The 18,745-nt window shown below is 44.7% G+C and overlaps 1 protein-coding gene across 1 annotated transcript in view; it reads left to right on the top strand.

Moving 5' to 3' along the window:
• Positions 1 to 18,745, top strand: part of LOC144798387 (RNA-splicing ligase RtcB homolog) — a 93,954-nt gene that overhangs the window by 32,947 nt on the left and 42,262 nt on the right. The window contains exons 5-7 of the mRNA XM_078669269.1: positions 227 to 383; positions 10,941 to 11,097; positions 11,827 to 11,986. Coding sequence (XP_078525395.1) covers positions 227 to 383; positions 10,941 to 11,097; positions 11,827 to 11,986 — 474 coding nt within the window. The remainder of the gene's footprint in view (positions 1 to 226; positions 384 to 10,940; positions 11,098 to 11,826; positions 11,987 to 18,745) is intronic.

Here is an 18,745-nt window from a genome sequence, read left to right as displayed (position 1 = left end):
ATGGGAAAATGCAATCGATCTGTGAGCCAAGGCCTTCTGTCTTACCCAGTGATGAAACCAGTATTGATGTAGAGTTTTGCCTATACCATCCAAATCACAGTAGTGTTAAAAACATACTTTCACTTGCTTCCTTTCTTTCTTAACGTCCTCTTTTTCTAATTCCCTATCTGAATACTGGGTATTATGCAAAAAAACTTGTTCTAAGGTTATTTTCTTTTTCCTAAAGGGGGTGTCGGGTTTGACATAAACTGCGGTGTGCGCCTGCTCCGGACAAACTTGGATGAGAGCGACGTGCAACCAGTGAAGGAGCAGTTGGCACAGGCTATGTTCGACCACATACCTGTGGGTGTAGGTTCCAAAGGAGTCATCCCCATGAATGCCAAGTAAGGCAGCCTCTGAGAGCCTGTACTGTGATTACTTTACAGATTTGCGAAGGATGCATTAAGATATAATCTCAAATTGCTTTGGTGTATGCATTTCTTGTGGAGAATAGTTCCACCTCTGCCGAACTTAACTCTATGCTGTTGAGTTTAATCATTGTGAGGATGTACACTCGTGCATGGCAACTTAAATTCTTCATGTGGGGAAACGTACTCAAGGGGGGGATACATTATACATTTGTAGGTGCATCTCTGCTCTCAGAGAAGCATTTAATGCTGCAGGTCTTCCACGCTAGAGTGACATACATTATTTGTATGGAGATGTATTTGTGCTGTTATGTAAATACGTATGCGCATGTGTGTTCCAGTAAGCTACTTAAAATTTGGTGATCTTGGTTATGAAAGTATTGCAACTATAATTATTTATGCGATCTATTGAAAGGCTAAATAATTTGTCACTGCTTATTATGGTCCTTTAACGCCTACATGGGGTTCTGGTAGAGTGAACATCAAGTAAGATTCCTTCATTAGGCTTACATCACATGCCCAATCCACCATCGATTTCCTCTCACCAAAAGGTATTTTTTTGTAAACACAATTTATTGTTTTTTAAGCACTGCACACATATGACAGAGATCCATGATTCATTTTCTACTATTTACAATATTCAGTCTTGAAAGCCCCCCTTTACCCTCAAAGTTACACCATCATTTGCGGAGACAGACAACTAAAGCAGAACGGGGGATTCGCCGTCATTTACAAAGACTCTCTGCTGCCAATACACCCTTGTCTTCAATTTTCCATTGTTGAATGCCTCAATGTTCCATTCACTTGATCACCATCTTTCACAGTTCCATCCTCATGTCATCGATAACTCGCCTAAATGCAAATCAAAAAATTCACTTACCAGATAAAGAAGTAGCACTCTGATGGTGTACAGAATGGAATCTATATGAAAAGGATGATTACACATTCTTTATGTTTTAAAGGTGATGTCCGGTTAAAAACAAACAACTTGGGTCATATAGAAGTGCACTACTGTCGCAATTACTCCTCGTCAGTTGGTATGTTTTTTGGACCTTATTCTTCCGTTCTGGGTCCACCAAAGATGGACGGAAAGAAACAACAACAGAAGCTGCTGAGGGTCAAGATGGAACTCTTATTTAAGTAATGTGATCCCTTCACCAGCCCCTCATGTACATCTAGGATATATTACCAGCATTTACCCCTGAGATGTGGCTAGAAGTATTGCAAAGCTGGATCAATTGCAGTGGCTAGAGAGGAGAGATGTAATGAAGGGTACACCTTATCCCTGCTGCTTCATTCGCTAAATACTTGTCTTAGGCTGCAGTGGCCAGAGAACCATTGTCCATCTTTGGCACAACACAAATCTTGCATGTGTTGCTTCCAAGACTGCTTTTGCAGGATAGGTGGCTCCGAACCCTTACTTTCCTACAACTGCTGCAGTCTCCAGAAACACCACTTCCCGCATCAAGAGAATCGATGTTTCACCAGGGCCTCACCTATACTGCCTTTTCCATAATTCTCCCAAAGCTGTGCCTTATCAATTCCTACTCTATGTACGGTACTTCGGTGGTTCTTAGGCGCCTGACATCCATTGTCCTTTGGCCCTCAATATGATATTGCTACACTGATGAAAGAGGAAAGCTGGCTGCAGTTCACACCAGGAATTTGGTTACATTCCTCCTAGGCCTAATGATGTTGAAAATAGCATTTTTATGCATGATTTTATCATTTAATGGCACAGTCCTAAAAGCAAATCATTCCCACGACAGAGAACCTTGTAAACCCCCCAGTCTTGTCCAGCACTCATACCAGTTCACTCATAACAAACAAAGGTTTCTGAATCTTATAGCTACAGATTGAGAGATGGTAGAACGCATACCTCTCTCAATATCAACCTGTCAGATCATTTTCTTTTTCCGATTTTCACCACATTATCTTCCCTTTAACCTCAAATAATGAATAGGTTTTGGCCTATGAAACAAATGACACATTTGGCTTTTGAAGATATCTTCCTGCCTTGATTCAAACAGATCTAGGTACTCATGCTATTATACCATTGACGTAAAATCCCTTGGCTCAACAAAGACTTACAGAAGAAAAAATATATAGATCACTGCATTCCAGTGCCAAGCTAAGAAATCTAACAGCCAACATGACTAAACTTGTCTCTCAACAGAATCTGTAAACTGCCCATGAGGAATGAAAAATGTGCCACTAGTTCACTTATTTCAGTGACCAAATGCCCTAAAAAAGAACTTGATAAACACCTAATGGAAATCGACAGCTCAATACATAGTTATAGGATACACCAGGAATACCAAATAGACCGTGATGAGGAGAAGAGTAGGAAAGTCTGTACATTCAATCGTAAATTCTCCTATGAATAAGTCCTTTGTTTTTTGTAATCTGTTGCAATGAACAGGCTAAAATAGGGCAGCGAGAAACCCAGAGGGATGCTTTAAGACTAAGAAAGAGTAGCCCAGAGGAGAGCAATACAGAGAAATCCAGTAGGCTATTAAAGTAAAAACATGTTGGTCTGAGACTTCTGTTACTTATTTAGATAGCACCTTTAAAGCCATTATAGGATCATCTCAATGCACTGATGGTGAGAGAGGCAGGAGAGATGGAAATGAACTAGCATTTTGAGTGGAGTGGTAACTAGGAAACTGATGACTGCACAGCACAACACAACAATCCTTTATGTGCAGCTGGTCTTAAGCATCTGATGAACTGGTTGGGAGGAAAGAAATCATAAATTAATGGGAATTAGAAGATGATAGGAGGGAACTTGTGGTACAAATTGGGGTACAGTTCACAGTGGGAGGAACTAAGGAGTCCTCTCATGCATGTATACTAAGGGCCAACTGTGACCAGGATTGTGACCCTGAGATGTACTCTGCTCTTTGAGCTTTGGAGGACTGATAGTAATGTATATGACACGTTCTAGATGTGGGACAGGGCTTTTAGCCTGGTATCTGCCTACCAGTCTCTCCTTTCATAAATGGTCTGCCAGTTGCCTGCATCCAGTTTCCCTGCTCCGTTCAAGTGTTGGATGAATGCCACATGTATGATTACACTGTGCATGCGTGGAGAAATGAGCTGTTAGATGTGTGAGATGTCTGACTGTTAGCACCAGTTATCCGTTTAAAATCTCTTTGTGGTGATGGTGTCAGAAATGAAAGATGCAGAAAACCTGCCAAACAGCTTTGTGAATTACAGAGCCTCCAAATCATTCAGGAACGGATTTGAATAAACTAGATTCTAGGAAGGGAAATTTCCTGAAAAGGGTGGGGAGGGGGTGTCACCTTCCAAGTGTAGGGTTAGTATCTATCCCCCTTCCTGCTCCTTTCTCCCCACAGGTGTAAAACTCAATAGATTGAAAGTTAGCTGAGTGAAAAGGCCTTTGTGTCTTTGTGATGGGTTTTGCTGACCGAGGACTCCCAACACCATTACTCCTTCCTGCTGACAGTAAAGGACAAAGACTGTGGCTTGACCCGTCTGGGGGAATATTTAAAATGGCAGGAACTGCCTAGTCCTCGGCTGTGAAATCCGTAAACTGATAGCAGAGTATAAGTATCAGGAATACATCCCAAGTTGGTGCTACTGGAATTTCTCACTGACTTATGCCTATGCTATACCCCACTGAGTGTTTGAGAAAGATTTCTATAATCTAGAGCGGGAGTCCTTGACAGCCATCTTCCCAGCCAGATTAGAAGACAACCTGAAATCCAAGGAATCTTGTTGGAAAATCTGAGGAACGACCACATACAAGGAGCTCTTTTGCTGCTGTGAGGTACTGGGGGTACCTCTACAGAAGGAAGCAGGATTAAGCACATCTTATCCCTGCTGGCTGGAAGAGAGAGAAGCTGACAAAAGCAAATAACCAGACCTAAGAGCAATCGCACTGTGAACAACAGGCACATGTGTAGTACTTATACAAAGATTGTGACCTTGTGCCCCTCTACTTCAGAGGGCATCTGGCTGCTCTTATCTTGGCCACAAATGTGTTTAGCCCTGCTATGTTTCTTAAGATTGATTGGTGGGATTGCCAGTGCAGTTTCAGACCTTTCGCCACACAAGACTGTGCACAAGACTATGCATGGAATCCTCACTGAGCTGGAAGACTTGAAGAGCTTGCGAGTTCTTCCTACAGCTCACCAAAATGTTCAGCATCTAGAAACCGAAATCACAATTCAGTTATTCCATTTTCCAGAGTGGGAATGATTGGACGTGTGGCATCTTCTGAAAACAACTCCTGAACCTGACACAGCACCTCTGCCAGTATGCTTAAGCATGTGAGAGTAGGAAGGTTCGCCAAGAACTGCAAGGAAAGAACAGGGTGGCTGCTGTGTTGTTGCACCCGTGAACAGTTCCACGGTACGACAGTAAAAAGTAAGTGTTTTCTGAGATTTTAGCACAGGTGATGTTAGCAAGACTGTGATTCCAGTGCTCATGATCTTGGTATTCAGCTCTGACGGTGCACTGACACTTAAAATAAATTGACAGTCTTTGAATTGGAAGTCAATAGGCAGGACACTGCTATTGCAAGTCCACTTTTAAACATTGCATGCTATTTTCCTTTATATTTAAAGATAGCGGTTAGCAAGACCAAATTTCCTTGTTTAATATCACATTGTATTTTTATAATATAGTACTTTTGCTTTAACTAAGCAAAAGCACTGGCAGGACATTAATTAAGTGCTGCTTTGTGAGTCACTATGTTCTTAAGTCTCTAACACTTATTACCTCCCTGAATAAGGCGTGGACAGTTGTGCCTCGCTATCCTTAATGTTAAATTAAATTACATTTGCATATTTATATAGCGCCGCTTATCACCCGTGAGTTTCTCCAGGCGCTTAGAGATGTTGGGTTATAACCATGGCTCACGACTTAGCAGAAAGGGTATTGGAGGAAATTGAAAAGCGCAAGTGCATGTTTTTGATCTCTATGAGTACCTACTTCCTGCCAGAAGATCAAGACTCTATCTCTGAAAATTAAATGAAGTTTGGATTAGAAAAGCCAAGGCTGTATATTGTGTCATCCTTCCTACTTGCTACACAATTGTATACCCTAGAATGTTTAGAAAGCACTCTTTTCCTCATATTAGAATTACACCTGTTTGTCAAAAACCTTTTAAAATCTGTATTTATTAATTATTTTTATTTACCTGCACGACTCCTACCAGCAGCCAGATTCATGCATTTACCATTTTTTGCAAGAACATAATGCTACTTTGCCTTGGGAATAATTTAATCGGAATGTGCTCTTAATGCCATTCTCAAAAATTCCACAGATGTATGTTGTAGCGAAAGATTTCTTTTTGCACTATTCATTAAAAACCTTCATAAATGGTATTAATTTTTAATAGAAAACGCACAAAAGGTTATCGGAGTAATGCTTGCAATTTGTTAACCAGCGTCGACCGCCTCTGGAACCAAGCTACATCCGACTGACTAACCCCAATGGGGACAAGAATGGTCTTGGGTTGCTTGTGTTCCAGATCAGGGAGAACCTGGCTTGATGGTTTGTGCGAGGCTGTTCCTATTGGAACGGGGTCAAGACTGATTTTTATATGGATGTGTCCAGCTTGGGGTGGCATAGTGGGCAAAAGAACAATGGGTTGGCATGCTACCCAAAACTGGTGCCAGTGGTTAGACATATATCAGTATTTCTCCCATCTCGTTTTGTGTGTTTGATTACTTTTTAATATTCCGCTCTTATGAATATTCATGAATATACTGCCAGTTAGTGTGTGCTGATTAAATATAATATGAAGAGAATATCTAAGAAATTCTCTTAACCAGAGCCATTTAACACAATTTTTCCAAAACTTGGTTTTGGGGCAAATTATGCTTTTACTGAGCTGTAGCAGGGTCCGACATGTGCGTTGGTCCACTAGTTATTAGAATGTGTCATTTTCCACAGCCTGTCCCAGAAACTAATACCTAACATTCCACATCCTACCAGGTTTACAGCCGATAATGTATCTTATTGAGGCATTTGTAATGTCTTCTTCTAAAATTTCTTGAGCAAGAATCCTACACCCATTGTACAAGTTGCAACTCTGAGAACAATGTAATTGATACACCGTGCTTTAAAATGAAATAAACTACACATATTGTCCAGAAAATGATACCCCTTCTGTTGTATTGTATCAGAACAGTGAAGGGAGCACCTACAAATAATTTTGGCTTGTGCTCTGTAGATGGCTCTGCCTCTCCTGTTGAACGGGTTAGCCCCGCCCCAGAAATCTGAGTCTTGTTAACCATCTAACCAAGCCCCACAATCAGTAATAACAATCTTCTTTCTTGGAGGGATTTCCTAATACTCTTAAAAAAGAGAATTTACTCTCCCGCCCTTAACCATTGTTAAAGGCACCGTGTCAGATCCACAATTCCTGTGTGGTCCGTGAACCAAAACAAAAGTGCATCCTGGACATGATGTTATTTGTATGGAAAATAAAAAACTTGCATATCAAAGCTGATGCATGAACTAAGTAATCTGATTCCTATGACTGATAACAAATAAGTTATCCCTTACACCATATAGATATTAAAATTTCCAATGAAAAAACGAGTGGCACAAGATTTCAGCAAATTTTTTATGACCTTCAGCATCAACAGAAAACGAGGATTTCACCTTAATAGTCTGAAATCGGGCAAACGAAAATGGTTTTTAAAAGGTTAACACCAGGAAATACTCAGAAAGAGCAGGATAACTGCAGATGCACTGGCACTGGATTCACTGTATAGTAATGCAAAATGCGCCCATCTATCAAAGGCCCATCTTGGGGTGCCGACCCTGGAGAGGCGAAACGTGAGAAGTCAACTACACTCTATTCTCCACAGATTAGTTGGGTTCAGAGGGTCTATTCTGGTCAGTGTGAAGTTTTATCTGCCTTTCAACTTGTTGCAAACAATTTTTTACCTTACTGCAAATTTCATTAATGTGTTGCAGGATTTGAGAAGCCATGGGTACTAGAGATGAATGAGATGTAATCTCAGGAGTGAAACACTTGTACTTAGAAAAAGGAGATCTTTATTGCACTTTATGTGCTATTATTGAATGTTTCTCCACCCAAGTAACAAAGAAAGCCAATTATCATAAGTAGTATTAGGAAAGCACTGCAAAAAGTGTTCACAAATGTTTTAGCGTGCCTATTTAAACCATGTTGTGGATGCAAACTAAAGGATAGCCCACTACAAAGTCCTAAGATGGAGCAAACAGCTTTCCATAAATGGAAGATGTACTGCTGGTCTGTGTTTGAGATGCTACCAGATGATAAGGCAAGCAAATAAATGATGCCGTTAATAAAAACAGGGTAATTTCCTTTCCTGATGATGCCCTTTTGAATGCCAAGATATATGCTATTTTTGGAGAAAGTGTCAATTCTGACCATGATGATTTAAATCTCCAGATCGAGGTCATTCCACAATGAAGTCCCTGGAAATCGTGCCACGGACCATGGGCTATTGGCACGGTTTGCAACGAAACACCTGGCTTAAAAAGAGATTATTTATGTTGTGTATAAGTCAACCATGAGAATACATATTGATCCACATCCCGAGCCACTGTGGGATCATCAAAAAGAGCCAAAGATCATGTCTGGAATATTCCTCTGACAGCAATGATCAGCGCTCAGAGTTGGGACATAAATTTTGAACAAGATTTTGAAAGGTTAATGTCCGAAGTATGATTCACCCTTTCTTTCCCACTGATGCGTAGCACAGAGTACCTTAACTTCAATACCACCCTGCCAAATTATCTTTCAAACTTCATTTAGAAATGATGAGGTTAGGTACAATATTCGTTCAAAAGCAGGATATGCAAGGGAATAGATCTTGCAGCTGCTGTGTGAAGTCGAAGCCCATACTTTTTTAATTTATAAAATACACTTCCCCTACTTTTTGTAAAAGACAGCTGTCCCGGGACAGTTAATTCTGTTTAAATTCTTCAGCTGAAGTGTCATGCAGAGTGTGTCCGGTGCTGTGAAACCGAAGGCGGGCAGACAGCTAAACAATAAATGAGCCTTCCTACCAGGGTGCCAGCTTGCCTGGAAGAAATTCAAATGTGTGCAACTGGTCAATCTGCAAATATAAAAGGGCGGTGCTTTCTTTAATTGATGGAATCAATTGAAGCTTTGTGATGACAAAGATGTATTCTTTTTTAACAGTAGTGCAAGAGAGTTACAAGCTGGGCTGTGAAGTGCATGCTTTTAAGGGGCAGTTATATAAAAAAAATCCATTACATAAAGTATGAGTATTACTAAAATCTATATTTCGGAGTCCCCATTTTATCTTAAAACGTTTGGTGAATTATGTAGCAGTCTATCTTATACTCCTATGTAATGCAAGTTTAAAGTAATGACTTACATATTCATAGTGCTTTCTGTCACGGGCTGGAACCTCGTAGCACTAAAAATACACGTCTCTATTCTTCACTGCACCAACCAAGATTGAATTCTGTGTCTCTCTAGTTATGCACAGACCTCTGCAGTGCATTAACTAATAGAGGTTTCATAATGTACTAAAGTGCATTTCTCACTAATGTACTTTTTAACATTTATGTCTCATTTAAGATGCATGTTATTTTAAATGTGGATACCTGAAGGTGAAAGACCAAAAAACTTAAAGAATACTTTGGCTTTTTTAGTAATACCATCTGATCCTGCCATCACACTCATTGACCCCGCCCCCATTGCGTGCAGCATCACAGTTTCCATTTGGCTTTCCCGGTAAGTGGGTGAAGCAGTGGTCCCATCACACATAAAAGCCACACAATTGGCATTTCCTGCGTATGGGAAACAAAGCATTACATCTTTCAAAAAAGAATGGTCACTTAAGGTGTGGGACACCTTTATGGTGGAACCTAGTTCTTTTTAGTAAATGATAATCAAGACTGTTTGATACAAGACAATTTCTGCTACTTCCACATGTACTAGCAAAGCACTCAGACATCGCTCTATTTGGAGATGGTATAATATGTTCACATTCCCTGATAATCCACCAATCTACTCCAATCATCTGTTGTCTCTCTATTTGTGTTCTAGCTGTAGGTTCCTGTCTATTTTATTATTTTTAGTTAGGCTGCTGTGTATTGAATAAATGGTTTGTGAAGAGGAACTGAGTAGGAAAGAAAACGATTTATATGTTATCACAATTTCTATAGCGCACTACTACCCTTAGGTTTCTAGGCGCTTGACTCCGAGTTGTGTGTGTGTGGGTGTGTTTGTTTGTTTACCCAAATGAAAGGGCATTCTCAAAGTCTCCTGGACCCCTTACTGTCCTACTACCAGCTCCCTTGTAAAATGCTTATTTTTTATGCCATACTTTTTTCCAGTTAAAAGAACGTTGTATTTGAGGAAATTATATTTTTCTTGGGGAAAAATCGCAAAGAGAAAGTTTTTATGGTATGGCTGTATTTCTTCAAACATGACCCAAAGATGAAAGTATTGGTTTGAGCTTGACCTATTTTCCATTGTTGAAAATTGACATAATGAGATACCTTTTATTGCCGATTATGGCATTTACTGCTAGCAAGTTCAAGTCTTCAAGTTTTAATGTTATTCTACCCCAGCACACTGCCTGGTGGCGTAAAGAATTTACTAATGCCAATGCCATATGTCCACGACATTCTGGTCCTCACAAGTGTTGCACCCATTAAGCATCCCCAAACCTCTCCCATCCCCCCATTCAACAAAAACGTCCTTTAGTTTCATATATGGGAAATTTATGATGCAAGTATTACAGGATCAAACAGCACACCCCTCGACATTAGCACATCCGCTAGTGCATCCAATCATTCTGACGCTGGTTGAATACCATTTTCTTGGCTTAATGTTGGGCAGGGGCTTGGTTCCAAAAAGTGATCATGAAATCCTGAAGTGATATTTAATTAATGTGTGGTTTCTAGCATTGCTCCATGTATGCTAGAAGTCTCTTATGTAAGCCTCATGTATTTTAAGTCATAAGCTATTTTATGTATTTATTTGTTATTTTTTGGGCAAAGCTGGCCACTTCAGAGCTAGTATTTGCACTTAACTTAGATAACCACTCCGATTTCATTTCAATATACCATCTGAATCTTTTCGCTGCTTGTCTTTTTCCATTAATTACGTTCCTCCTATAGCATGTACTATTGATGAATATATGCATTATTTTTCCTAATCTAGTACTGTTAGACCCTGCACTTGGTCAATAAGTTAATTTGGGCACTGATGTGATTATTCTACTGCTTATAATTAGGATGATTGCAAACTAAAGTAAAGTAAAGTAAAGTCCACATTTGTAAAGCGCACAATCACCCGTAAGGGTCTCTAGGCGCTGGGGGGCCGTCGGGAAGATTAAGCGAGCTATTGCCCAGAGTCACATGGTGCTGGGCTGACCTGCCGCCGGAGCCGGGGATCGAACCGTGGTCCCCAGATTCCAGCGTCAGTCGCCCTGGCCGCGGCGCCACACCTAACTCAAGCCCTTCCCCATGGTATCCACTAAAAGTCTGTTTGTTTGTCCTTTCTTGTCATTTGTTTGGAAATAGGGACCTAGAAGAGGCTCTTGAGATGGGTGTCGACTGGTCGCTGCGAGAGGGCTATGCCTGGGCAGAGGATAAAGAGCACTGTGAGGAGTACGGCAGGATGCTACAGGCTGACCCCAATAAGGTCTCCTCCAAGGCAAAGAAACGGGGCCTGCCACAGGTATAACCGTGTACATTTGTGGCTCTATGTGGCACTTTTGTGTCCTTTTTAATGGTCTAAACTACGTTGAATATTGTGTTCCTTCCGGTAATGAATATATAAGCAGATATTTTAAGGGCACTCGGAAATAGCCTTAGAGACGAACCTTGGGTTTTGTATTGAGTAGTTGAAGAATGACTTCAGAAGGAGGGGAAAGCCGGGGTTGCACTTAATTCATTTGAGAAAGGAAATAAAATGAGAAGATGAGACTATGGAGGAAGCCATTTCAGAGAAAATGGTGTGATGGCAGTATAGCAAGGAATTAGAGGAGATGTGCATGTTGTGAATGCAGAATAATTGATTTTGCGGGTGGCAGAGGAGTTTGGGTGTTGTGACACAGAGGTTTGAGGCAGTGACACACATAGTAGGTGGGGGGTGTAATGAGTGAGCAGGTGAGGAGACTGTTGTTTAGAAAGATTGTGAAGATTAGGAGTCTCTATGTGTGCCACTGACCTCTTACATACCAAGAGCATGTAATCGTGTCTTGCTTTCCTGTGTATGTGGCTATTTTTTGGTTGTTTGACACAAAAAAATGTTGGCCATTCTTGTAGATATTGGATTTAAAAATATGTAACAAGTCTTTCCATTGTGGCTAATAGTAGGCCTTTTTTCTGCTGGTGTTCAACATGGTTGTGCCTGTGTGTCTCTGCTTGAGTGAGCTCAAGTTCTTCACTTGCTTTTGTTTTGCAGCTGGGTACGCTAGGGGCTGGGAATCATTATGCAGAAATTCAGGTCGTGGACGAGATCTTCAATGAGTATGCTGCCAAAAAGATGGGCATTGACCACAAGGGCCAGGTGTGCGTGATGATCCACAGCGGCAGCAGAGGGCTTGGACATCAGGTTGCTACAGGTGAGACTTCTACTCCAGTCCGTGGTCCGTGATAGATTCTACCAGGGTAGATAACCTCTAGAAGATGGACGGCTGGGAGAGAGTTCGGGCAGTGTGATGAGGTGTAATTTTATTAGGCCCCCAAAAAATATATTGTGGGTATTGTTTCGTTTTTCCGAAGGTTAGAGCTTCACAACACCTTTCTGTTACATAGAAAGGATGATGGTGATGTACGGATTGTAAACTTGCCAACCATATGGCCTCTTGTAGGAAAGTGACCCTTTTTGCATGGTTAACCCCTAACATTTTGCCAGATACCTGATGCCAACGTGACTGAGTGTGTGCTGGGACCCTGCTAACCAGGCCCCAGCACCTGTGTTCTTTCCCAAAATTGTACCTTTGTACGCAGATAATTTCTTTCCCTCTCACCAGAGCAGGGACACAGGCCCTCTGATCTCAGCTTGGGCTTGAGCAAGATCTCTCTTTGGATGCATAACTGTCGCAAGCTCAAGGGGACAAAACTGAAGTTATGAGTTTGAGGCATGTGGGCTGCTGAATTCATATCTATATTAGTAAACACAAAATGCCCAAACCACAGTTACTCAATAAAATTTTTTGATATAGGGTAAGAAACACTTTATTATCGCTTCCCTGGACACCATTATTTTGTGTCAATCACTTTGTATTTTCTATAATTTGAAAAAATTGCTGACAGAAAAAAGACATTGATTGCAAATATTTACAAGGCTGGACTAATGTTAGCAAACATTAAGGGCAAAGACTACTTACACATTTAGAAATTATTAGAACACACAATAGAAAATATTTTCACATCAGACCTTATTGAAAAAATAATAATACAAACATATCAATTTACGAATAACAAAAAGCTAACAAACACTGAATGAGAGAAACTAGGGATTGGGAAGATAAATGATTAAATATCTTGTATATTTTAGTGCTGGACCAGCCGGTCCTAGCTTTAGTGCAACAGTAATACTTTTTATCTCCCAACCAATACTGCCGACGCGTTTCTAGACCAGACTGGAGTCACTGGTCTGTCATCAGGGCTGTATGTATCTTGTATCAAGGCTGCTCAGTGTTGAATTTCAGATCGGGTCTTTGGGGGGTCCGTTTAGATGAAATAACGTGGCCAGGCAGAGAAGCCTTTTACTTTCAGTAGTGCCGAGTGCTGGCAAGGTCCATTAAAAGCGGCGTGACCATCAGTTTGGGTTCTTGATTTAATCTCTCATTTGCGCATAAATGGAATTGTTGATTTCAGCATTCTGTGGCTGGAGCTGCTGCTCTGTACTGTGGGATAATTCATATCTATAGCATAGATCGCCGCCTAGTGTTGGGTCCGGATGATTGCACATTGTTGTCCTGGAAGAGTCTTCGAAGTATTACGAGATAGGTGGCTCCTCCCCTGGACTACAGTGCGCATGGGCATCGACTCCATCCTCAGATTGTTTTTTTCCGCCATTGGGTTCGGATGCAATTTCGTTATCTCCAGTCGGAATCGACAAAACTTTTTTCAAGGCCAAAAGGCCTTCTTTTCGAACCGTCTGTATTGTTTGCGTTCGTTCCACGTTCAGTTCCAACTCTTTGAGTCGGATATCCGGGGAGTCGTGTGACTCGCCGGTGATGGAGGCCCAGTCGACGCAGCAAGACTTTCGACGGCATGGAACGGAGTCCGTTCAAGAAATGTCCCGTGTGTGGATCGAAGTATCCACACATTGACGTCCATCCAGTGTGCAACAAGTGCCTGTCGCCGGACCACGACGAAGCGAACTGTATGGCCTGCTCCAGGTTTCGTTCGAAGAAGACGATTCGGCTTCGGCGCGTGGTGCGTCTCGAGGCCCGGCGCACGGCTCCGGCACCGGTGGACATCTTTGACGACGAAGAAGCAGACGGACAACAGGTTCAGCTGCAGATTTCGCCTCCAACGGTGGACATCGAATACGACTACGAAGCGGATGTCGAAGGCCAAGACGCAGAAGTCGTCGACAAGGTAGGAGACGACGACGAGGCCTATGGGGCCGTGAAAGATAGCTCGGAGGAAGAGCAATGCCCCGTTTGAACAATTACAAAGGCTCAGGTCGAGGGATCTCCACATGGCCTTACCCAAGACCTTATAGCTTCATCCACAGCCCCGCCTACGGACACTTCGGTGGAGCCGCCATTGTCAAAACCGAAACTGCACAAAAACAAAGATGGTCGACGCGCCATCGAAGACGCCTGCTCCCCCATCGACGCCATCGACTCCCGAGGTATCGGGGCAATCGAAGCCGAAGGAAAGCCATCGACCCGGTCAAGGTGGTCAAGGTCGTCGAGCCGAAACCCAAAAAGGCCGTCGACTCGGAGTCCAGCTCAAACGTCGAGCCTAAGGCAAAAAAGGCAGTCGAATCGGAGTCACGCAAGGTCGTCGAGCCGAAGCACAAAGAGGCCGTCGAGCCGAAGCCAGGCAAGGCCGTCCAGCCAAAGACTGGGACCCCGACGCCAGTAGTCAAGGCCGCTGATCCGAAACCGGCGGCGTCGACCTCAACGGCCACATACAAAGAGCGTAGCGCCCCTGAGAAGGATGCTCCTACGCCTCGACCAGAAAAGCCGAATTCAACGACGCTCGGGTCTTCCCCGGGGGTGGCCCGAGTTCCACTGTCTCGTCGACGAAACCGTCCGCTTCCTTCACAAAGCAGGTCTCGGACTCCCTCAAGCGGATTAGGGACAAGGCTTCTGCGTCGGAACCGAAGACACCTTCCACCCCGAAGCAAGCTGTCCCGACGGCAAAGACTTCGACGCCACTACACTTCACGCTGCCGCCGAAGGTGGCACTGAAGGCCTTCGCACCGCGGTCGGTGCCCAAGGACTGTGTGGTGCCAAAGCACACTCGCCAGCCTGGGGGCTTGGAGCATCGTCCTCCTTTACTGGAAGAGCAGTCGGAGCATTTCATCGATGCCGACACCGGGAAGCTTATAATTTACAAAAGGAAAATCACGGCGTCGCAGCCTTTGGAGTCCTATGTAATACCTCTAAAGCGCAAGAAGCCTGCTTTGGAGTCACCAGTGCTGGTAGAACCAATAGTTCCTCACACTCCAAGAATTGCAACACCCTCACCCACTTATTCTGATGGTGAGGATGCAGGGGAACAGGACGAGGAATACCATTTTCCCGCAAACACAGAGCCTGATGATCAACAGGACTCGTGGGTAGAGGCAGGTGACCAAGGGGATCAGCAACCCGCCCTTGACCCTCAGGTCTACAACGTCAAGACCTCTCCCACTGAGGATTCTGCGGCTTTTAATGCTTTGGTTGAAAGGGCTGCTAAAAACCTCGGCGTTGAAATGCATGCTGACCCTGTGGAGGTGGACTTCCTCTTTGACACTTTCTCCACCGCTGAAAAAACTGTTAAGACTCTTCCAATGTTGAAGGGGATCCTTAAGGAACCCACACGCTCAGGGGTCGTCAACCCTAGAATTGAAAAAAAGTACAGACCGGCACCTGGCGACCCAACATACATCAAGGGCCAGTTGCCGTTGGACTCTTTGGTAGTCTCTAATGCTCGCAAGAGAGCAAATTCACAGACCTCCGGTGAAGCTCCTCCCCCAGACAAAGAATCTAAAGTGCTGGAGGCGTCGGGAAAGAGAGTAGCAGCTCAGGCCGCCAATATCTGTCGTATCTCCAACACGCAAGCACTATTGGCTAGATACGACAGGGCACACTACGACACCCTAGAGACCCTGTTGCAGCATCTGCCAGATCAATATAAGGAGGCAGGGGAGATGCTTATCCAGGAGGGGAAGCTCCTCTCGAACGCTTCCATCAAATGTGCACTAGATGTTGCGGACACTGCAGCTAGGGCGATTAACACCAGTGTGATGCTGAGACGTCAGGCATGGCTTAGAATCTCCGGGTTTAAGCCGGAAATACAAACTACCATCCTTAATCAGCCGGTAAACCCTGACAGATTATTTGGTCCTGAGGTGGATACCACCCTGGAAAAAATAAAGAAGGATACCGAGACTGCAAAGTCCATGGGGGCACTCCAGTCCCAACAGTTTCGGGGGAACACTTTTCGTCGCTCAGGCAATAGAGGTGTTAACAGGGGCCAAATGTCTTCAACAAAGGTGGGGCGCAATCCTCTTACACCAAGCAGAGTAGAGGAGGATACCGCGGCAACAGCTCCAAGGGCAGAGGCAGGGGCAACAACAGCTCCCATTCCTCAGCCACCAACAAACAGTGACTCCCTGTCACTGCCCCCCAACCATACAACACCTGTCGGGGGGAGACTCCAGCAGTTCCTGTAGGTCTGGAAGACCATCACTACAGACAGGTGGGTCAGGAAACTTATCCAGTTCGGTTATTGTTTGGAGCTAACATCCACTCCACCCAACATACCACCAAAACAACATCCTATGTCCACAGAGCATTTGCACTTATTGCAGCAGGAGGTTCTTGCCATGCTGCAAAAAGGAGCAATAGAGCTCGTGCCAGTGGAGGAAGAAGGAACAGGTGTGTTCGAGGCATGTGGGCTGCTAAATTCATATCTTAGCATTAGATCGCCGCCTAGTGTTGGGTCCGGATGATCGCACATTGTTGTCCTGGAAGAGTCTTCGAAGTATCCTGAGATAGGTGGCTCCTCCCCTGGACTACAGTGCGCATGGGCATCGGCTCCATCCCAGATTGTTTTTTTCCGCCATTGGGTTCGGATGCGGTAACGACGTCTCTCTGTCGGAACCGAGAAAACTAGATTCTTTAAGGCCAAAAGGCCTTCGTTTTTCATTGCGTCGGTATTGTTCGCGTACGGTCTCGAGTTCTTCCGTCTTTTTAAGGCGGAACCTACGGAGTCGTATCACTCTTCGGACACCGAGGCCTTCTCAGCGCGACACGACTGAAACTTTTCAACATGGAGCGGAGCCCGTTTCAATACTGTCCCGTCTGTGGGTCCAAATACCCACATATCGACGTGCACCCGGTCTGTAACAAATGCCTCTCGCCAGACCATAACGAGGACGACTGCATGGCCTGCGCCAGATTCAGGTCGAAGAAGACGCTCAAGCTCCGGCGCGCGGTGCGCCTTGAAGCCAGGCAAGCGGCCCCGGCTCCGGATAACATCTTCGACGACCAAGACGAAGGGGGCCTGAGCCATCATCTCGAAATCTCACCGCCCGCGACGGAGGTCGAGGCAGATCCAGGAGACGACGACGGAGTCGTAGATCAAGGCCTTGAATACGTCGACGAGGTAGGGGACGACGAAGAAGTTTATGGGGCCGCTGAAGATAGCTCTGAGGAAGAGCTAAGCCCAGAAGGTTACACGGATCAAACTCTGGTCACGGGATCGCCTATCGGCCTTACCCAAGACCTTGCACCGCAAGCCACGGCCCCGCCTTCAGGCCCGGCCACGGACATACTTGCTACGCAGGCGGTATCGAAACCGAAACTGAAACCATCAGAATCGACTACACCTAAAATGGCCAAACCAAAACCGAAACTACTGGATTCGACTGCACCTAAAATGGCGGTCGCACCGACGAAAACGCCAAAGCCTGCTGCCTCATCGACCCCGTCGACCTCCGGTCCACAGAAGTCGAAGAAAGCTGTCGATTCGACAGTGCCGAAGCAGTCAGCGGAGGAGGCGTCCTCTAAGAAGGCCGCACGGCACGGATCAACGCCGTCAAAGTCCGCCAAGGTCGGCGACAAGACTCCGGTACCGACGGAAGCTGCTAAATCACACGGATCGAAAAGCGGAAGCTCATCCCATCGGTCTGAAAGTGGGGCATCGACGTCTAAGACTCCGAAGGCCCAGCAGGACGTCGGAACCAAAGGGAAAGCGAAGGCCTCTTCGTCGGCGCCAAGTGCTGCTGTGGGTGACGCATCCCTCATCGCCGCTTCACTCCAACGGCTTCGAGAAAAGGCCTCTGCATCGTCGGATACGGCGCCGTCGCCCCAGAAGCCGATAGACATGCCGGCAAAGTCTGCTGGAAAGCTTCTCTTCATTCTACCACCGAAAGAAGCTCCAAAAGCATTTGCGCCAAAGTCGGCGCCAAAGCCATCACACTCCTCCACGCCTGCTGGCGTATTCGATCGACATCTCGACTCGGGGGACAATTCAGAGCGTTTTATCGACGCAGAAACCGGCAAATTGTCCCTTTACAAGAGGAAAATCACCTCTCAACCAGTGGACTCATATGTCATCCCACTGAAGAAAAAGAAAGCTGCACTGGACACTCCAGCCCTGGTTGAGCCTGTACAGCCCCCACCTAGAAGGAGTCCAACCCCTTCTCCAAATCACTTTGATGGGGAGGAATATGGCCAAGATGACCAGTACTCTTTCCCCATTAATGATCCCGATGAACAGCAAGATCCCTATGACGACGTAGGTGACCAAGGGATCCAGAATGTGGGGCAAGACCCACAGCCTTTCAGTGCACGGGCGTCACCTACTGAAGACTCTGCAGGATTTCATGCACTCATTGAACGGGCAGCTGCCAATCATGATGTAGACATGCATGCTGACCCGGTAGAGGAAGACTTTCTGTTTCACACTTTTTCAGTCTCGGAGAGGACTGTCAAGACACTTCCTATGCTCAAAGGTGTCCTTAAGCATGCTGCGGAAATCTTTAAAGAGCCTACCAGGGCGAGGGTGGTCCATCCACGCATCGAAAAGAAGTACAAGCCAGCACCTGCAGACCCTGCATATATTAGGGGACAGTTGCCTCTAGACTCTCTTGTGGTCGCAAATGCCCGGAAGAGGGCCAACTCCCAGACAACGGGTGAAGCTCC

Source organism: Lissotriton helveticus, chromosome 1_1 (genome assembly GCF_964261635.1).
Source record: "Lissotriton helveticus chromosome 1_1, aLisHel1.1, whole genome shotgun sequence".
Taxonomy (NCBI): Eukaryota; Metazoa; Chordata; class Amphibia; order Caudata; family Salamandridae; genus Lissotriton; species Lissotriton helveticus.
The sequence above is the reverse complement of the archived record's forward strand: the minus strand, read 5'-3'. Positions and strand labels throughout refer to the sequence as shown.